Here is a 21354-nt window from a genome sequence, read left to right as displayed (position 1 = left end):
GGTCCTGTGTGGTGTTTCACCCCCTAACCTCTCCCACCATCCGGCCGAGCAGTCGCCCACTTGACTTTAGGAAAACTAGTCTTGAACGTCCCTGAGCCTTATAAGGTTGTCCACACAACTGTGACAGCATCTGCAATGTTTATCTTTACGACGCCATAAAGTGCTTTGTTATCCATATTGATTCAGTCAGATATACTGGAATTTGCATCTGATGAGATGTGTTGCTGGTATTTTATTTTGTATTTGGGTGTAACAATAGATGATAAAATGAACTGGAAATCTCATGTAAAAAATATAAAAAATCAAGTAGCAATAAACACGTCAATAATGAATAAAGCAAAACATGTTCTAGACCAGTGGTTCTTAACCTTGTTGGAGGTACCGAACCCCAGCAGTTTCATATGCGCATTCACCGAACCCTTCTTTAGTGAAAAATAAAATGTTTTTTTTTTCAAATTCAAGACAAAGTTATATGTTTTTGGTAACACTCTAGTATGGGGAACATATTCTAAGTAACAAAGACTTAATTTAAAGTTATTTGGACACTAGGGGAACATACTCTAAGTAATAAAGACTTAATTTAGAGTTATTTGGACACTAGGGGAACATATTTTAAGTAACAAAGACTTAATTTACAGTTATTTGGACACTAGGGGAACATATTCTAAGTAATAAAGACTTAATTTAGAGTTATTTGGTTCGGGTTAGGGTCAGGGTTATAATAAGGTCATGCCGAATAAGGCATTAATAAGTACTTAATAATGACTAGTTAAGAGCCAACATGTTACTAATTTGCATGTTAATAAGCAACTAATTAATGGTGAATATGTTCCCCATACTAAAGTGTTACCATGTTTTTTTTTACTGGGGCACAAAATGAACCGTGCATGAACATCACCTTGTTCAAAGAACAAAACCAACACAGTGCATAAACTCACAACAAATTACACACCTGCAAATCAGTCAGCTGTTGCCGTATCCGTAATACGCCGATAGGGAGAAGTTTGTATTTACACGATGAGTCGGGTGTGTTTTGACCTGCGCCGAACCCCTGAGGCCGACTCACCGAACCCCTAGGGTTCGATCGAACCCAGGTTAAGAACCACTGTTCTAGACCAAAAATACTACATATTATTTACTGCTCGCTAATGTTACCATATCTGAGTTATTGTGTAGAAATATGGGGAAATAACTACAAATGTGCGCTTCATTACAAAAAAGATCAGTTAGAATAATACATAATGTTGGATATAGAGAACATACAGACCCTTTATCTATTGAATCAAAAATATTGAAATTCAATGATTTGGTGCATTTGCAAACAGCTAAAATTATGTACAAAGCAAACTATAACCTGCTACCCATGAATGTACAACAATTCTTCTCAACAAAAGAGGAGAAATATAACCTGAGAGGAAAATCTAATGTAAAACATTTGTATGCACGTACAACACTAGCATATCAGTATGTGGAATTAAATTATGGAATGGATTAACCAACGGAATCAAACAAAGCACCAATATGATTCAGTTTAAGAGACTGTTCAAACTACAAGTGTTCACAAAGTAGACAGAACAAGAATTATGATGAACATCTTGAACCCTTTTTATGTTTTTTTATTTTTTTATTGAGACAAATATTATTTATGTATTTAATATGTGTTTACTTACTATGGTATATTATTCATTTATTATTTATGTATTCACTGTTCTGTTACAGAGAACAAGAAAATGGGATAAAATTGCTATGGAATGAAAAGGGTTAGGATTAAATAAGCTCTGCTTCTTCCTACTCCTTTTCGGACGTGCTGTAATGAAACAACTGGAAATATGTGATGCATTACCCTGTATCGTATGCATGTTCGAAATAAACTGAAACTGAACTGAACAAGCTTCACATGCCACCTATAAATGGGGCCTTGCCATATTAGACCAATAAAACTGCCAAACGAGCCACGGTGGACCAATAAAATTTCCCCCCGTTTTCCACTATACATGGTGGTGGAGGCGTGGCGATGTACGTCCTTGGGGCAAGATCAATATGATGTCATCATACATATGACATTGTGATTAATTTAATCGTGGATGATGCATTTTTTTTCTTTTATATTAGTAAAGGTTTTAGAGTGTATTTTTTATTAATAAATGCGAAACGAGGGTGTGGCGTTTATGTGACGTCACATCCCGTTGTAGACACCTGTGTCTGTGTTGTATTCCTGCGAGTGTAACTGAGTAACTCTGTGCTAAGAAAGCACATCTTGATGGTTCAATGTGCACAATTAAAAAGCTTAGTTGCTCAGACAGCAACTTGTTTATTTAAGTTTGTAATGGGTAAATATTTTTATATCTATTGTATTCATGTTAGCATTTAAAATAGCTAACCATTAGTACATTACCTTACTTTGCCAGTTAATTAGCAGTCCCATTGGTCCATCAGTTAATCAAAGTTTTACTGCATTTTACATCATCACATCCTTAATACAGTCCTGGTCAAACGTTTACATACACTTGTAAAGAACATAATGTCATGGCTGTCTTGATTTTCCAATAATTTCTACAACTCTTATTTTTTTGTGATAGAGTGATTGGAGCATATACTAGTTGGTCACCAAAAAACATTCATGAAGTTTGGTTCTTTTATGAATTTATTATGGGTCTACTGAAAATGTGACTAAATGTGCTGGGTCAAAAGTATACATACAGCAATGTTGATATTTGGTTACATGTCCCTTGGCAAGTTTCACTGCAATAAAGCACTTTTGGTAGCCATCCACAAGCTTCTGGTTGAATTTTTGACCACTCCTCTTGACAAAATTGGTGCAGTTCAGCTAAATGGGTTAGTTCTCTGACATGGACTTGTTTCTCCAGCATTGTCCACACATTTAAGTCAGGACTTTGGGAAAGCCATTATAAAACCTTAATTCTAGCCTGATTTAGCCATTCCTTTACCACTTTTGACGTGTGTTTGGGGTCATTGTCCTGTCGGAACACCCAACTGCGCCCAAGACCCAACCTCCGGGCTGATGATTTTAGGTTGTCCTGAAGAATTTGGAGGTAATCCTCCTTTTTCATTGTCTCATTTACTCCCTGTAAAGCACCAGTTCCATTGGCAGCAAAACAGGTCCAGAGCATAATACTATCACCACCATGCTTGACGGTAGGTGTAGTGTTCCTGAGATTAAAGGACTCACCTTTTCTCCTCTAACCACATTGCTGGGTATTGTGGCCAAACAGCTCAATTTTTGTTTCATCTGACATCACATGGACAAAGATAATACCTTCTGGAGGAAAGTTCTGTGGTCAGATGAAACAAAAACTGAGCTGTTTGGCCACAATACCCGGCAATATGTTTGAAGGAGAAAAAATCAACCAGAAGCTTGCCAGAAGCTTGTGGATGGCTACCAAAAGTGCCTTATTGCAGTGAAACTTGCCAAGGGACATGTAACCAAATATTAACATTGCTGTATGTATACTTTTGACCCAGCACATTTCCAGTAGACCCATAATAAATTCATAAAAGAACCAAACCTCATGAAAGTTTTTTTGCGACCAACAAGTATGTGCTCCAATCACTCTGTCACAAAAAATAAGAGTTGTAGAAATGATTGGAAACTCATGACATTATGTTCTTTACAAGTGTATTTAAACTTTTGACCACGACTGTCTCTTGTGTGAATATGTTCTTTATAATAATAATAATAATAATAATACCTGGGATTTATATAGCGCTTTTCTAAGTACCCAAAGTCGCTTTACATGTTAAAAACCCATCATTCATTCACACCTGGTGGTGGTAAACTACTTTCGTAGCCACAGCTACCCTGGGGTAGACTGACGGAAGCGTCAGTCTTTATGTTATCATATGCAACCAGCAGAGATGCTGTAGATTATGTCACAGCTAGTTTTCCATAAAAAGAAGGAACATAATGATGGCATTACTTTAAGGAAGCTGAGCTACATGCACGCAGACCTCGCTATGACCTCATTTTTATTCTAACACCGTCTACGAAACACGACATTGAATTATTTCTATTAGAACACGTGTCGGTTTTCATTTCAAAACTTACAAAGGATGATCAGGTTACAATCGTGTGGCAGCACGGTATAATTGTACACAAATACAAGCTTTTAAGTTTTGACAGCTTCATTGAATTCTCTTGTCTTTAATTGATAATACAAGAAGAGCAATGAGTGGCAACTGTATAGCAGAGGGGCGCAAAGCCACTTTCGACCAATTCATGTTTTTCAGTGATATGGAGCCAGTTTTTTAAATGATTTACGAAGGAAATAAAAACACAAACTGGCAGTGGTTAGCGCTCGTGCTTCACAAGGAGAAGGTCCTGGCTTTGATTACCAGACTCGGGGTCTTTTTGTGTGGAGCTTGCACGTTCTCCCCCCGTGACTACGTGGGTTCCCTCCAGGTTACTCCGGCTTCCTCCCACCTCCAAAGACATGCACCTGGGAATAATCTAATTGGCAACACTAAATTGGCCCCGGTGTGTGAATGTGGGGGTAAATGTTGTCTGTATATCTGTGTTGGCCCTGTGATGAGGTGGTGGCTTGTCCCAGGGTGTACCCCACCATCTGCCGGAGTGCAGCTAACATAGGCTCCAGCCCTCTTGAGAAGGACAAGCGCTAGAAAATAAATGGATGGATGGATAAAACACAAACTAACATTTATTAGGAAGCACAAACACTAGCTGAAAGAAAACAAAACATGTACCGTATTTTCCAGACTATAAGGCACACTTAAAATCCTTTCATTTTCTCAAAACTCGACAGTGCGCCTTATAACCCGGTGCGCCTAATGTACAGAATGATTTTGGTTTTACTTACCGACCTTGAAGCAATTTTATTTGGTACATGGTATAATGATAAAAGTGACCAGTAGATGGCAGTCAAACATAAGAGATATGTGTATACTGCACTTTGATTGCAATATCACTCAAGCAAACAACACCAACATTGTATATGTTCCATTGAAAATATAGAACATTACACACAGCGCTCAAAAATCTATCAAAATGTTTTAGTACGACTTTGGTAAGCCATGAGGCCGCACCACTTGGTGGATTGTCAGCGCATTAAACATACAAGTATTATTATGGTGTGTGTATAAGGTAAGCCATATTATCTGGCGTTTAATTTCGAAATATTATGCAAAAGCGACATTTCTTACCTTCTTGTACCTGCTGATCTGTATTTGGGATCTTATACAGTATCTGTCAGTAAACTCGCCATGAAAGCACTAAAACATACCGGTGTAGTGAGTTTACATTATTCACCCAAAGAACTTTAGTTATTAGAGAGTTCCGGTCGGACGGTTTTTCACGGGACACATTTCTGGCCTTGTTGTTGTTTCCGAATGAGGAGATGCTGCTCCGTTGTTAATTTAAGTAAAGTCTGAATGTCATTAAAACAGTTAGCTCCATCTATTGACACGTCTTCCATCCCGTCCTTGCACGCTACACCGCTACAACAAAGATGACTGGGAGAAGACGCTGTCGAAGGTGAGCCACGTAAATAAGAATGCCCACAAAACGGTGCATCTGGAAGCGACTGTCAGAAAGCGGCTTGAAGATGATCTGTAAAACATAATCTATGCAACATTTTGACCAAAGAACCACCATTACATGTTATGTAGACCACAAGGAAGTGTTTTCAATTTAGAAAAAAATAATAATAATATGAATCCTTTAATGCGCCCTATAATCCGGTGCGCTTATATATATATGAAAAAAGGTCAAAAATAGACCATTCATCGGAAGTGCGCCTTATAATCCGGTGCGCCCTGTGGTCCGGAAAATACGGTAAATGTATGGCATTTTTGAGCCTTTTTTAAAGAAATTCATATCATAGGAAATTATATGATGGCATCATAGTGACCACGCCCCTAACACACCCCTAACCATGCCCCCACCACCACAAGTACATTACAGGAAACCTTGTAATGTATTGATATACAATGCATGACTGTGTAACTGTGCAGTTATTTAACTGAACTATCTTTTACAAAGGCAGTCCTTGGACTCAGGTTACAAATTGGCTGCAATCAGCACATGTACACATATTATTTTGGCATTGACTTTGATAAATATTTGTAATAATGTGTGCTGGATTGTCCTCGACAAACTATCTAATACATTGAAAAAATCATTCTATAGAATCGTGCCCTGGCCCACCTATTGCTAACCTGCCAAAGTTGAGCATGGATCAGAATATGCCAGACTTTAGGTGTGAAGTAGGCCCGAGCGACGGAACAATTGGTCAAGTGTGAGTACACAATATGAGTCACAATAAAAAATAATGGCTTAAGGACATTTGGTCAAATTCAGTATCGAACACAACCGGATATGCGGTCCTCTCCAAGGTTTCTCATAGTCATTCACATTGACGTCCCACTGGGGTGAGTTTTCCTTGCCCGTATGTGGGCTCTGTACCGAGGATGTCGTTGTGGCTTGTACAACCCTTTGAGACACTTGTGATTTAGGGCTATATAAATAAACATTGATTGATAAACATTGAATAGGACAGTATCTTTTCTAAAGTTTATACTGTGGTCAACGAGTGTATATTTTAAACAGTTCAGCTATGACTGTGAAGGCGGCCAACAATACATCTGCTATGACATTTTGAAACCCAAAGACAAGATTCTGCTAATCCACAACACACAGTATCAATGTAAAACCTATTGGCTCCTCTTATCTTGTCTGAACTTCGAGCAATCAGGTTTTTTTTTGTTCTTACACCTAAATGTGTAACCTGACTCTCGCCAGACCCTTGTAGTTCGCTGAGCTCAACACAAGGGTCTGGGCTCGAAGGCATTGCAAACTCCTTCCAGATAGCAAAAAATAATGAACCAATCAGGATCGCCGGGCGGATTTCATAGGTGTGACGTAGTGCCGTAGCGACTGTTTGATTCAAACAACAATGGCGGCACGGAGCGAGGAGCCGTGTGCTGACATTGCAACTGTTTTGCGACATCGATCGAATATTAATTATTTTAAAAGATGAACAGAGAACGGTTTTGAAGGCATTTATTGATGGCTCTTCTTCCGACCGGGTTTGGATTTCCCAGTGCCGCTCTCATCAGCGTCATGGGTTGATTTCGATGTGAGTGATTAAAGTAGCACATTCAAGATAACGGACAAGGGGTTTATCCAATCACATATAATATTTTTTTTACAAGGCTCCACCTTCTGAAATACATCTCCTATTGAGAACTCCCAGATTCTTGTGTGGAGCTCAGCGAACAACAAGGTTACTAAATGTGTTTATGTATGAGATAAATTGATAAGAGGTAAGAGGAATAGAACATTTCTGCGTCAATGGAGGTTTTTGTGTTACTAGGACCACAAGCTGGATGGTTACTTGATCTAGCTGTAAAGGAACAATGACACATGTGGAGTGTGTAGCCATCCATCAAATACTTGGAGGGATTTAGTGAGTCTCGCAGTCTTGGGGAACTGTGGGTTGTGTGTCTCCAACACCTAGAACTCATTTTCCCTTCTGCTGCAAGTCTATTATAGTGAGCCCTGATGGAAGAGCCGGTGCGGACAATTGATTTCAGTGAAGATGAAGAGGATTGGACAGGTCAGACGTAGCTCATCTTCTCTCGCAGGGTTTCGTCTGAGGTGTAAGCCGGTCCGATGGGGCGAGTTCCTCCGGGCTGTCTTGTCGTGTGATGGATTGGTCTTTAAAGGGTGGTACAGCGAGCCGGATTGTGTGCCAGGAGAATACTCCGCTCTAATTAATGACATTTCTTTGTAAACTGTTTCCACTTCATTGTGCCACAACACTTCTCCTAGAAAAGAACTTTGAGATTGATTTGGCATCATGGTCATTTCAATGTAACGAGTGTGTGTGTGTTTGTGTGTGTTGAAAAAAGGGAAAGTTGGGCTTCTGTAATTAGGCTGTTTTGCATTTCATCTCCAACGATCTTTCATTCAAAGGACTCCTTTTTACTCACAATGGCTTAATTGTTTCAATTCTGAATGGATCGCATGTGAAACCCTTCAGGGCTGAAAATATGCAGCCCTCATGGGGTTGTACTGAACTACCTCCTCTCCTAAACTAGATTACGGACACAAGACTCCAATGTCTTTGTTTTTCAGAAGAAATAGGACTACAGACCTCTCCTGAGCTATACTAACATTCAATAGTTTGATGTTTTCATTATAAGGATAATATATGTGGGATGTTTGTTTATTTAGAAGACCTTCGCAGATTAAAGTTCTCTTTATGTATTTTTTTGCTCCTGACAAAATACCTGTATATGGCAGTCATTTCCCATTGTATCAGTTAGTTTTTGAGTACCGTATTTTCCGGACCATAGGGCGCACCGGATTATAAAGCGCACTGCCGATGAATGGTCTTTTGATCTGTTTTCGTATATAAGGCGCACCAGTTTATAGGACGCTTTTTTTTTTTCTAAAAAGAAAACACTTCCTTGTGGTCTACATAACATGTAATGGTGGTTCTTTGGTCAAAATGTTGCATAGATTATGTTTTACAGATCATCTTCAAGCCGCTTTCTGACAGTCGCTTTCGGATGCGCCGTTTTGTGGGCGGTCATATTTACGTGGCTCACCTTCGGCAGCGTCTTCTCCCCGTCATCTTTGTTGTAGCGTGCAAGGACGGGAGTGGAAAAAGTGTCAAAAGATGGAGCTAACGGTTTTTTAATGACAGTCAGACTTTACTTAAATCAATAACGGAGCAGCATCTCCTCATCCAGAAACCACAACAAGGCCGGAAATGTGTCCCGTGAAAAACCGTCCAACCGGAACTCTCTAATAACTAATGTTCCTTGGGTGAGTAATGTAAACTCACTACATAACTCACCGGTATGTTTTAGCGCTTTCATGGCGAGTTTACTGACAGATATAAGTAAGAACTTTATACTACTTTACATTAGAAATGGCAACAGCGGAGGATGAATGTCCCATAAAATGAAGATAGAAAAAAGGAGAAGCTTATCAACTACGGTGTCGGCACGGACTACAAAGGCGAACCCGCGCAATTTTTCAGGATTTATGCAGATCCCAAATACAGATCAGCAGGTACCAGAAGATAAAAAAAGTTGCTTTTGCATAATATTTCGAAACAAAACACCAGATAATATGTCTTACCTTATACACACACCATAATAATACTCGTATGTTTAATGCGCCAACAATCCTTCAACCGGTGCGGCTTCATAGCTTACCAAAGTCGTACTAAAACATTTTGATAGATTTTTGAGCGCCGTGTGTAATGTTCTATATTTTCAATGGAACATATAACATGTTGGTGTTGTTTACTTGAGTCATATTGCCATCATCTACACGTATCTCTTATGTTTGACTACCATCTACTGGTAACACTTATCATTACACCATGTACCAAATAAAATTGATTCGAGGTCAGTAAGCAAAACCAGAATGATTCCGTACATTAGGCGCGCCGGGTTATAAGGCGCACTGTCGAGTTTTGAGGGAAAAAAAAGATTTTAAGTGCGCCTTATAGTCTGGAAAATACGGCATTGGGAAGATAACCAATTGTACTTGAAACCAGGGCTGCACAATTCATCAACATCGAGGTTTTGATTAATGCGATAAATAACCGCAAGAGGGTGAGTTTTTTTTTGTTTCTTCGTCTGGTGTCACTGGCATTTGAGTGACAGACATGTTCGCCAATCAGAATTGTCGAACCTTGTTCGACCCCTTCTTTAGTTGTATTACTACAACCTGCAACAATGCATTTGATAATTCCTTAAAATACTGCTCCAAAATAATGTAATTCCGTATGAGGATGCCACCGTACTATGTGATATGAAATTACCTTCTGTTTTCTGTGGCTCCACATTTTGGAGCCAAAAGTGTGCATTTCAGAATGTAGGCATGTAAAATGTCAGCGGAAATGCGGAAATTCGCATTTTTAAACATTCATTTTCGCGTCAGGATACCAATCAATCAATCAGTGTTTACTTATATAGCCCTAAATCACGAGTGTCTCAAAGGACTGCACAAGCCACAATGACATCCTCGGTACAGAGCCCACATCAGGGCAAGAAAAAACTCAACCCAATGGGATGACAATGAGAAACTTTGGAGGGGACCGCAGATGTGGGCGACTAGTGCAATGGACGTCGAGTGGATCTAGCATAATATTGTGAGAGTCCAGTCCATAGTGGGGCCAGCAGGAGATCATCTTGAGTGGAGACAGGTCAGCAGTGCAGAGACGTCCCCAACTGATGCACAGATGAATGGTCCACCCTGGGTCCCGACTTTGGACAGCTAGCGCCACATCTGTGGTCACCGAATCTGTGCCCCCTCTCTCCACTAAGGAGAGAGGGGCAGAGCAGAAAAGAAACGGCAGATTAACTGGTCTAAAAGGGGGGTCTATTTAAAGGCTAGAGTATACAAATTAGTTTTAAGATAGGACTTAAATGCTTCTACTGAGCAAGCATCTCTAACTGTTACCGGGAGGGCATTCCAGAGTACTGGAGCCCGAATAGAAAACGCTCTATAGCCCGCAGACTTTTTTTGGGCTCTGGGAATCACTAATAAGCCGGAGTTCTTTGAACGCAGATTTCTTGCCGGGACATATGGTACAATACAATCAACAAGATAGGATGGAGCTAGACTGTGTAGTATTTTATACGTAAGTAGTAAAACCTTAAAGTCACATCTTAAGTGCACAGATATCACGTCCGCGTTTTTTTTAATGAAATTTAAAAAAAATACGATACAAACACATTTTGTTGAACGCTCACCTCAGCCTCAGGTACTCGCTGTTTCTCTTGCCTAAACGTCGCAGTGAGTTGCAGAACAATCAGGAGCACCGAAACAAGCTCGCTAGAGCTAACCAGCTAGCTAGCGTACGTGTTGTTCCCTCCGTTCGTTCTCCGAGCCACAACGTTGAGGGTTGTCTACTTTGCTGCTAATATTATTTGGATGTTTACAATCGGAACACAGTTAGTTCCGAACTTGTTGTACTTCTAGAGTACTTATTAGTAGCAAGATGGTATATTTTTTGACATCACAGAATGTAAATAAAAGTCACAACACCAGAATGATATTACCATTGGGGGCCTGGCTACAGTCTAGAGTTGCCAAACGGGACATTTTTTCTGAGTTCAATGCATTCATGTTTTAGAAATGTACATTAAAATTTCAATGATAATAATGTTAGTAAGTTATCTACTAAAGAACAAAAAACATCTGTGGTACATTACATGGGACATGTAAGGGTCAAAAGGGACAGCAGAAAGAGGTTGGTAGATGAGAATAAATTTAAAGGTAAAATATAGTGTAGAAATTCACCCAATTGCAGGGACTGTAGTCTTGAGTTTCAAAATTGTATTTCGGGGTTTTTGTGGCGGTACTATGTGCTGATAGAAATGTTCCTCTTTTTTCCCCTCAAGTTTCCCCTTTTTTCTCAAAGGATTCTCACATCCCTGATAATGTGCTGAAACTCATTACAAAACAAGCCTAAAATCAGTACTTTGTCTATTTTAGGGGGATGGGGATTTTAATTTTAAACACCAGAACTATGCAATAAGTGCCAATGCATTAGAGAGGCCCTCTAAGATTTGATGTTAAAGGGAAACTTCGGTTTTTTTCAACCTGGGCCCTGTTTTCATAATTTTTTCTGTATATGTGAGTGCTGGATAAAACATTTTTTGAGGTCGCGCCAGTATTGAGCAGGGCAGGCAGCCTCCAGCCCAGCTAACGCTCGTACACAGGGCAAATGGCTCTCGTCAAAATTCGGCCTATAAACATGCATTTTTTTCACACTGACAGGCTCAGATAGTTACAATGAGTGTCCGACAACATACTAGAAAGGAGAAATTAACGTATGTCTCTACCTTTAGCTGGAGATCGCTGTATGTTGTGAGCTGTGTCCAAATCTCACCACGCTACAAATCTCGTTCCGAAATCTCGCGATAACTCGCGACAAAACACCGGTGGAAAAACAGTTACCTGACTGAGGTGAAGAGAGATGACTGAAGTGATTTTCTGTTGGATTACCGAAGACTGTTATTTTAGTTTTATAGAAAAGTTTGTTTGTTTGTCTGTCATGGCTGAATTTTTGCCTGATGTGGACGATTTGATTTGTCGCGAGTTATCGCGAGATTTCGGAACGAGATTTGTAGCGTGGTGAGATTTGGACACAGCTCCCAACAAACAGCGATCTCCAGCTAAAGGTAGAGACATACGTTAATTTCTCCTTTCTAGTATGTTGTCGGACACTCATTGTAACTATCTGAGCCTGTCAGTGTGAAAAAAATGCATGTTTATAGGCCGAATTTTGACGAGAGCCAGTTGCCCTGTGTACGAGCGTTAGCTGGGCTGGAGGCTGCCTGCCCTGCTCAATACTGGCGCGACCTCAAAAAATGTTTTATCCAGCACTCACATATACAGAAAAAATTATGAAAACAGGGCCCAGGTTGAAAAAAACCGAAGTTTCCCTTTAATGTTCTCCCAATTTACTCAGGTATGTTGTGCACATTTTCCTCAACCAACTACTTGACAAAGTAGTCTAAAATAAGGTGTACTTGGTCTACTAATACATGAAATCCAAATTGAATTATGTTCGCATTGCTGTCCATAGACTTATCTTGCAGAAACATACTGTATGCGTTTTAATATACAATGCAATGTAAAACTCCACTCCCCCATTTACAGCATATTACTTTTTTATTTGAAATGAGCAAATTCGGTTACTTCAATGAATAATACTCATATCATTGTGAAATAAAGCCTGCTCTGTGTATATTTTCCCCAATACAAGCCCTACTACTGTATAGTGGTCCTGTTGCGTCAGAGCAGTCCTAGTAACCCAGTTGTCCCATACTGCCTTGAGGATTATCCCAATAGATTAGATTTTTACATGACATGTTTTCTGTTAACCCGTTTGTGTGGATGACATGCCCTGATTGGTTTGTGAATTATGTGAGGTAAGAGGTTTTTTTTTTTTTTTTTACATTATTATGTTTGCATGGCAGTGGCAAAAAAATGGAAACAGATTTTCCCCAAAAAATCTTAAAACATTGGTATCCTCAGTTTCCAAACGTTTACTGAGTGTTGTTAAAAGGAAAGGCCATGTAACACAGTGGTAAAAAATCCCCTGTGCCAAATTTTTTGGGAGAATCGGTATATATAGAGAATTGTGTTTAATCGAGAATCGATTCTGAATCGAATCATCACCCCGAGTATTGGAATCGAACCAAATCATGAGTTGTTGTAAGATTCACATCCCGAGTAAGCAGTTCAGGAGAAATATGGGTGAAAGGAATAGGGTTGTTCATGTTTCAGATGTTCACTGGACTGAAATGGTATATTTGCAACTCAAAATAATTTTGTTGTTGTATTTAACTGCCTAAAATTCCAAAAATTAACTACATTCTCAATTATTTCCTGCTTCATTTGATTAACATACAGCATTTAGTTAAACCATGAATGGTGGCGGGTTTAGATGCAGCGGCCACTTGGAAAAAAACTCTAGATTTTAGGGTGAGAGAGAAACTGTATTTTGATTCTTATGTATTGTGTATGGAAAAATTGACAGTAAAGAGTATTTGAAGTCTTTGAAGACTAACATTAAAAATACAGGATTTATTTGGATGTTGTCATTCATCCAGACCATTGTATTGTCAGGGCATTTAATTGATCGCAACTTGACTGTTTGATTTCTCTTAGACAACGTTTAGTAGTAATGGGTCCGGCAACACCGATGCATCGGCGCATGCGTCGAGCTCATAGAGCAATACCCTGTGTCGGTGCGCGTACCGCTTTTAGAAAGTCACGTGACCGATCATGAGCTGTTTTGGTCACGTGACCGATACGCGAACTGTGTCGCACTCCCGCCTCCTCTGTGCCCTGTGAGCAGGTCTTTTCTACAGCCGGAGAAATAATAACTAAGAAGAGACGACTGAAGTGTTGATAACAACCCAACCTAACCCAAACCCCCCCCCTCCTCTATATCCCACACCCCGGATTGTAAATAATGTAAATACTTCAATGTATATACTCTGATGATTAACTTGTGTGATGACTGTATTATGATGATAGTATATATCTGTATCATGAATCAATGGACTTAAACAAGTTGAAAAACTTATTCGGGTGTTACCATTTAGTGGTCAATTGTACGGAATGTGTACTTCACTGTGCAATCTACTAATGAAAGTTTCAATCAATCAATGAAAGAAATCGTCTAAAATTGAATACGTTGGAAAAACTGTTTTTTTTTTAATAAAAATGTGTAAAAAATAAATTTAAAAAAATCCCAGTCCACAAGCATCCTCATTCACAACACATTCTCTTAGATTTCCATGTTATGATACATGTTCACATTTTTTATTGACTGTATCTAAAAAAGATCAAAATATATTTTTATTTAAATGAAGATATGAAATAATCCTAAATGAAATACAATGACTTGGTTTATATTATTGTATATACTTGGTCATAAAATCAGTGTCAGTTGAGTCCGTCCATAAGTTGCCTATTTAATGTCCAGCAGATGTCAGTATTTAGTGACACGGTATCAACACAGTATCAATACAGTTTTGCAATGTGTCGAAACGCTTCATGGCGCCTCATCAACCCATAACTAACGTTTAGCCTCTCATAGATTGGTCTGATCTAGTCTGACCAATCTAAGTCTACGATTAAATGCCCTGATAGTTGTTTCCATGCCATGTTGTTCCAGACCACAGCAAACGTTACCCAGCTTGCAAAGATTGTAATAAATCTATTAAAAGAAGACAGCCTGCTGTTTCCTTAAACTTGGACACACACATCTATACCTTTGGCCATTCTAAGACAGTAATTCCCAGAAGTTATCTCATCCTGTGAGAAGCCTCCATTTTACTAATGTTTTCCAATGTTGCACAAATGTGTAGAATAAAAAATATAATGCAACATTTATGTCAATGAAGATTTGCGTCAGCCTTTGATAGTAAGCTAATATAGCTAATATAGACACTTACATCATGTGTTGCCTTCATTATAACACTTATATAAGACTTTTAAAGTAATTTAAAATGATAGATTGGTCTGATCTAGTCTGACCAATCTAAGTCTACGATTAAATGCCCTGAGAATAGGATTTCAGAATTACTGTTTACTTTTGGTGGAGGTCTGTGCTCTTGTTTACTGACGCAATCCTTGTTGGACGATAACTGTTATTAAATATTTGCAAAGCAGTACTGTTTTTTTTATATTTAGTGAATCTTTTAGGCATGGGATGATGTGGTACCTCGGCAATTTGTGCATGTGCAACCACTGTATACAAGTTTTGCATCCTGTAAGGGCTCAAAGTTGACCTCCAAACTTTTGCTTGGGCCACAGAAGTGTCATAAGAGCCTCAAGAAGAGCCTTCTAAATCCCTCTGGATCTACCCGAAGCAATGATTGGGGTGTAATACCAGCCAGCCAGTCTCCCCAGTAAAGTCTGCTCTGAATTTAACCCCTGGGCCTCACCGACCACTTCAATGCACTTCCTGTCTTTCCCAGCTTCTGCATGAGTAGAAACGTAGTCCAAGTTGGTCTTTTTTCATCTTTCTCTTTCTGTCAAACCGTAAGGACTTAAAGCCTATGGTATTGTGTTATTTAACTATGGAGATATGTTTCTTTTTGATCAACTTTGCTCTGTTTTTGACTCAAATTACAGAGAAAATGGTACAGTAAACTAAACTTTCTTACCGAGGATAATTTCTTGCTGATGTCACATTTTGCCAAGTTCTCACCTGTTGCCAAGATGTTTGTACACTTTTTATATCCTAAGAAACAGAGTCTTCTGCTTTGGACATTTTTTTGGTCTATTTATTTTATTAGTTTTACACATTTCAGAAAAAAAGCTCTCTTATGCAAAACACAAATGTCCACTGCAGAAGACGCTGATTCTCAGGAGGTAACAGTTTATTGATACTAAATCCCAAATTCTTATCCAGGCAAGGAGCTGTATCTATGTGCAGTAAAATCCTGTTGAGCCAGAAGGTATTGTACTTCTTCAATAATGGTCTTATCTGTTTTTGATCTAAAACTGGATAAAAGGGTTTTAGAGTTCAACGGTAGCCTCGGTATTCATACATTTCCTCTCGTCTTTCTTGTTTAATTTCCTGTGGTCTTCATTTTGAGGTTACGCCTCTTTGTATTGGCAACGATGATCAGCAGATATCAGCGATGTATCTGTCATATGGGCTCAGGTCGGGGTTGTTTAATGTTTATGAGACATGTTTGTACCCTAGGGCCGGCCCAACTTTCAAAGGTAATCTGAGAGTGCTCTCTCCATGCGTCTGTGTTGGATTGAGTAGGGTTTTGAATGAAGAACATTACACAAACGATCATAGTGTTTTCCCAAAGAGTGTCCCAAAGCTCTAAGTCTGAAATTACAAATGAGCACTACAGTTGATTCTGCAATAGGTCCAATCATTGTTTAGTCATCAGTTTCTAGAGTATGGGTCTGATCTACCAAAATCCAAAAACACATGCTAAATAGCATGTGCAAGATATGACATTGTGTCTACTATTAGTGGAGATAGGGCTGGGCGATATGGCTGAAAACTGCATTACGATAAAAGTATTTTATATCGGTCAATATTATTATTTATTGATATTTTTTATGATCTAAAATAAGGACTCGGAGAAAAATATACATGTAAATGTTTAATTTAAAATGTAACCTTCCTCTAATTATAATCCCCTCAGCTATCAAGGCAGAAAGTAATGGAAATGTCAACACAACCAAGGAAAACACCCAACAGATATCGACAAAATTCTAAAATCACAATTAACACCGAACAATAATCTCTTAAAATTAAGGTGCAAAAAAAGGAATTATGTAAGAAATGTTTCACAAAGTGTAACAAAATAATGCAAAGTGTGAAAATGTAAACATAAAGAAACCTGAGAAAAACTATTTTCTGCAAGTTTAGTACTGGCTGTGCTCAAGGGTGAGAGCGGCTCAGGTGGTGTAGTATTACTGATGACAAGTGCCTTGGTCTGACTACAGTCCGTTTTTAAAAGATCTAAAAAAAAAATGCCATAGTGTTGATGTGACTTTTCCTGTTTTATTGATAATGTATTTGCTCTCTGCAGCACTCATTTTCAGTTTCTCATCTCACTCCATGCAGAGAATCAACCGCGGTACAACAAGACAGCGCAACCGAATTAGTTGATGCTGTTACCTGATTGGCTGTTAGCGTGTCACTCCCACTGAACAGTGATCACTTCCTGTGGTTCTCGGTTTGCGAGTGCCTTTTTGTCATGTAACCAACTTTGCTTCGCCACTTCCTGTTTCTTCCGACGAAGGAAACAATATACGTATATATCGAGCGCTTTATCAAATGCAAGTTGTATTCATATTGATTACGTGTCTATCGTGATGTATATTAATATCATTTTATCGCCCAGCGCTAAGTGGGTGCTCTACTAAGACTGCATGTAAAATTCATAATAAGTGCAAAAGTGGTGCAGACCGCCCTATTTAAATGCAGGTTCTGGGTTTATACCGACTGTCACTATGGAGACACAAATTTTCTTCCACATTTATGGCATCATATGGTGCAACATGTGGCTTTTTGTCACACGCAGAACACAAATAAAAATGTTACCAACTTTCTTATGTTGAAGCACTATCTAGACAACAAAACCTATTTTTAGCACATTGATGATGTATTCCAGCAGGGGCTGTGGTGTTGGTAATGTGTATCTGGAATGATCTAGATGCAATAAAATGTATATTGCAAGACCATTTTCATGTAGGATATATATCATAATATTTCCTATTATTAAAAAAACATGCCAGCAAAAACCAACATGAATTAATTGCATTAGTTTTAATCAGCCCGTTAAGTCATTCAGCAGCTATAAGATTATAAACTGATGTTGCTGAATAGAGTTGAGTTGAGTTGAGTTTGTGTTTATTTCGAACATGCATGCATACAACATGATACATCACAATTTTACACCCCATTTTGTATCCATGCCAGTTTGCACTAACATTCTAGATGCAAAACAGCTGCCGCAGAACAGTTTTAGTCTTAATAAATCACTTTGAGAGTGCTAAATGATTACATTTGTATTTTCCTCTCCTAATATAGTGAGCATTTTGATAATCAGCATATATTCTGCATAAACATGAATGAATATCCTCTGCACACAAGCTTAGTATGTCAGCTTTGTGTGCACTATCAAGTTTGCATGTGTTTTAATACACAAAACCTTTAGTGGTTTAGGCCCTTAGTGTACTAAAATCTGGGAATTATCAAGCAGGCAGCAGGGTGGAGCAGTAGTTGGCGCTTGTGCCTCACAGCGAGAAGATCCTTGGTTCGATTCCCGAATTCTGTGTGGAGTTTGCACGTTCTCCCCGTGACTCTGTGGGTTCTCTCCGGGTACTCTGACTTCATCCCACCTCCAAAGATAAGCACCTGGGGATAGGCTGATTGACAACACTTAATTGGCCCTAGTGTGTGAATGTGAGTGTGAATGTTGTCTATCTATCTGTGTTGGCCCTGTGATGAGGTAGCGACTTGTCCAGGGTGTACCCCGCCTTACGCTCGAGTGTGGCTGGGATAGGCTCCAGCAACCCTGTGACCCTGAAAGGGATAAGCGGTAGAAAATGGTTGGATGGAAATGTCAAGCAATCAATTAATGCAGTTTTCCTTAGTTTATTTAACCAGGTCCTGTCCTTTTTTTAGGAAGAAAAATGTTCAACTGATTATGGTTTGTTCAGAAGAACAAGCCAAACGCAAAACGTTTTCAAGAAACTCATAACATCTGACTCACATTCTAGCCTTGTGGGTGTTACACTTTTCCACATCCAAGATCACGTAGTGGCCATTTAAGTGATGAAAGATCTGACATCCCTTCTGTTAAACTGCCAAACCACTGTCTTCTTGTGTGATTAAAAGGTCTACGAACAAATAAATAAAATAATAGAATAACCCATGAATCTTGTCTTGTTGAGACACTATAATTTGCAGCATTCTGTGTCCTGAAGCTACTTAGTTTTCTATTCGGCTAAGGTTCTTTGTTTTCTCTTTCAGAGAAATAATGCCCAGCTGATGGTTAATGTATTCCTGCTGGCAGCCTGGGGTGCGACCTTGCTGGCCTGCCGCTTCTATTGGATGGGCAACAAGCCCCCAAACTTCTCCAATTCGGACAACCCGGCAGCGGACTCCGCCTCTCTCCTCACCAGGACGCTAACATTTCTGTACCTGCCCGCCATGAACTTCTGGCTTCTCCTCTGCCCGAACACGCTCAGCTTCGATTGGTCCATGGACACCCTGCCTCTGATCCGGAGCCTTGCCGACTGGAGAAACGTTCATACGCTCATCTTCTATTTGGGATTGTTGTGGCTAGCTTGGTTCAGTGTGTGGAAGCAGCCGAAAGCCAAAAGAAAGGACAGCAATGGTAAAGCTCACGTGTTTACCAATGGAAAGAATGGCAACAGCAATGGACACAGTTACCAGGATCATGAGCAAGAACATGTGAACAATTCTTGCACTAGCGCTCACAATGAACACGGTGCACAGAACGGTACCAAAAAGCCCCACGAAAGCAGGACTTCTCTGCCCATCACTGAAAATGTCGTGGTGTTCTCCCTCGGCCTTTTAGCTATACCTTTCCTCCCCGCCACTAACCTCTTTTTCTACGTGGGCTTCGTAATTGCAGAAAGAGTGCTCTACATCCCCAGCATGGGCTTTTGCCTGCTGGTCGCTGTGGGGTTGAGGTCTCTCTACATCCGACTGCGACACAAGTCCTCCAAGGCCTTGCTGGTTTATTGCAGCGCAGCTCTGATTCTGCTCTTTGGTGTTAAGACTGTTTTGAGGAACAGGGATTGGGAGAACGAAGAGATGCTCTACAAGTCGGGGATTTCTGTTAATCCGGCTAAAGGTAGGTTGATCTTTTTTTCACCATGTTAGTCGCTAAAAAGGGGCACATGCAAAATTGTATATGCATTATTAATGCTACTGAAGTGTCTTACAATGAAGTATCTGTAACTGAGATCGGTAGTGAGTGAGTTTAAACCCTGACCGAGTCATACCAAAGACTATAAAAATGGGACCCATTATGTCCCTGCTTGGCACGCAGCATCAAGGGTTGGAATTGGCGATTAAATCACCACAATGATTCCCGAGGGCGGCCACGGCTGCTGCTCACTACTCCCCTCACCTCCCACGGGGTGGAACAAGGGGATGGATCAAATGCAGAGGGTAATTTCACCACACCTAGTGTGTGTGTGTGACTATCAGTGGTACTTTGGGGACGGCGTGGCGAAGTTGGTAGAGTGGCTGTGCCCGCAATCGGAAGGTTGCTGGTTACTGGGGTTCAATCCCCACCTTCTACCATCCTAGTCACGTCCGTTGTGTCCTTGGGCAAGACACTTCACCCTTGCTCCTGATGGCTGCTGGTTAGCGCCTTGCATGGCAGCTCCCGCCATCAGTGTGTGAATGTGTGTGTGAATGGGTGAATGTGGAAATACTGTCAAAGCGCTTTGAGTACCTTGAAGGTAGAAAAGCGCTATACAAGTATAACCCATTTATCATTTATTTATTTACTTTAACTTTAACTTGATTAAAATTAGGCTTAGAATACATGTTAACCAGGGCTACAGCTATTAAATGTTTCAGTCATCTGTAATGTATTAATTATTTTGTTCGATTAACCGAGTTAACGAATAAGACACACTTCATAGCTTTAATGCATATTTTACGGAAAATATTTAATATAAACAAGGATTTTTCAGCTTGTATAACTTTCATGATTTGTAATTAATGCAGTACATATTTTTTCAATGTTAATAGTTACACTTAACAATTAACGATTAATTGATGCAACAAATTATAAATTGTAGTTGTTTTTTTCTCATCACAGTAATTTTTGCAGCTCTAAACCAGGCTCTCCAGGATTTTTGAATGTTGCGATGGCACCATTTTACGCAGATTTAATCACCGCCGTGCAACATTGTCAAATCAACTTCCCAACACATTTTTGCCATTAGTTGTCATTTTCGCTAATCAAATTTGTCCCTGAATAACACTCAAATTCCGACATCCAATAACCAGTGAAATCTGGTCTAATTATCGCATCGACTGTTACGGTTTTTCTTTGTGTAAACAAACCAGAAACAGTAACATGTAACTCGGGCTGCAAAAATGAATTGATCAAATTGCTTGATTCGATAAGAAAAAAAATCTGATTTATATTTTGTTAAAGTTAAAGTACCACTGATAGTCACACACACACTTGGTGTGGTGAAATTACCCTCTGCATTTGACCCATCCCCTTGTTCACCCCCTGGGAGGTGAGGGGAGGAGTGAGCAGCAGTGGTGGCCGCGCCCGGGAATCATGTTTGGTGATTTA

The 21354-nt window shown here is 39.6% G+C and overlaps 1 protein-coding gene across 2 annotated transcripts in view; it reads left to right on the top strand.

Annotated features, from left to right (window-relative positions):
• The window catches only part of tmtc2b (transmembrane O-mannosyltransferase targeting cadherins 2b), a 220694-nt gene that overhangs the window by 127433 nt on the left and 71907 nt on the right, over positions 1–21354 (top strand). For both annotated transcript variants that reach the window (XM_062036009.1, XM_062036008.1), the window contains one exon: positions 19035–19884. In XM_062036009.1, the coding sequence (XP_061891993.1) occupies positions 19035–19884 (850 nt within the window). The remainder of the gene's footprint in view (positions 1–19034; positions 19885–21354) is intronic.

Source organism: Entelurus aequoreus, linkage group LG24 (genome assembly GCF_033978785.1).
Source record: "Entelurus aequoreus isolate RoL-2023_Sb linkage group LG24, RoL_Eaeq_v1.1, whole genome shotgun sequence".
Lineage (NCBI taxonomy): Eukaryota > Metazoa > Chordata > Actinopteri > Syngnathiformes > Syngnathidae > Entelurus > Entelurus aequoreus.
Note: the sequence above shows the minus strand (reverse complement) of the source record. Positions and strands in the feature narration are given on the sequence as shown.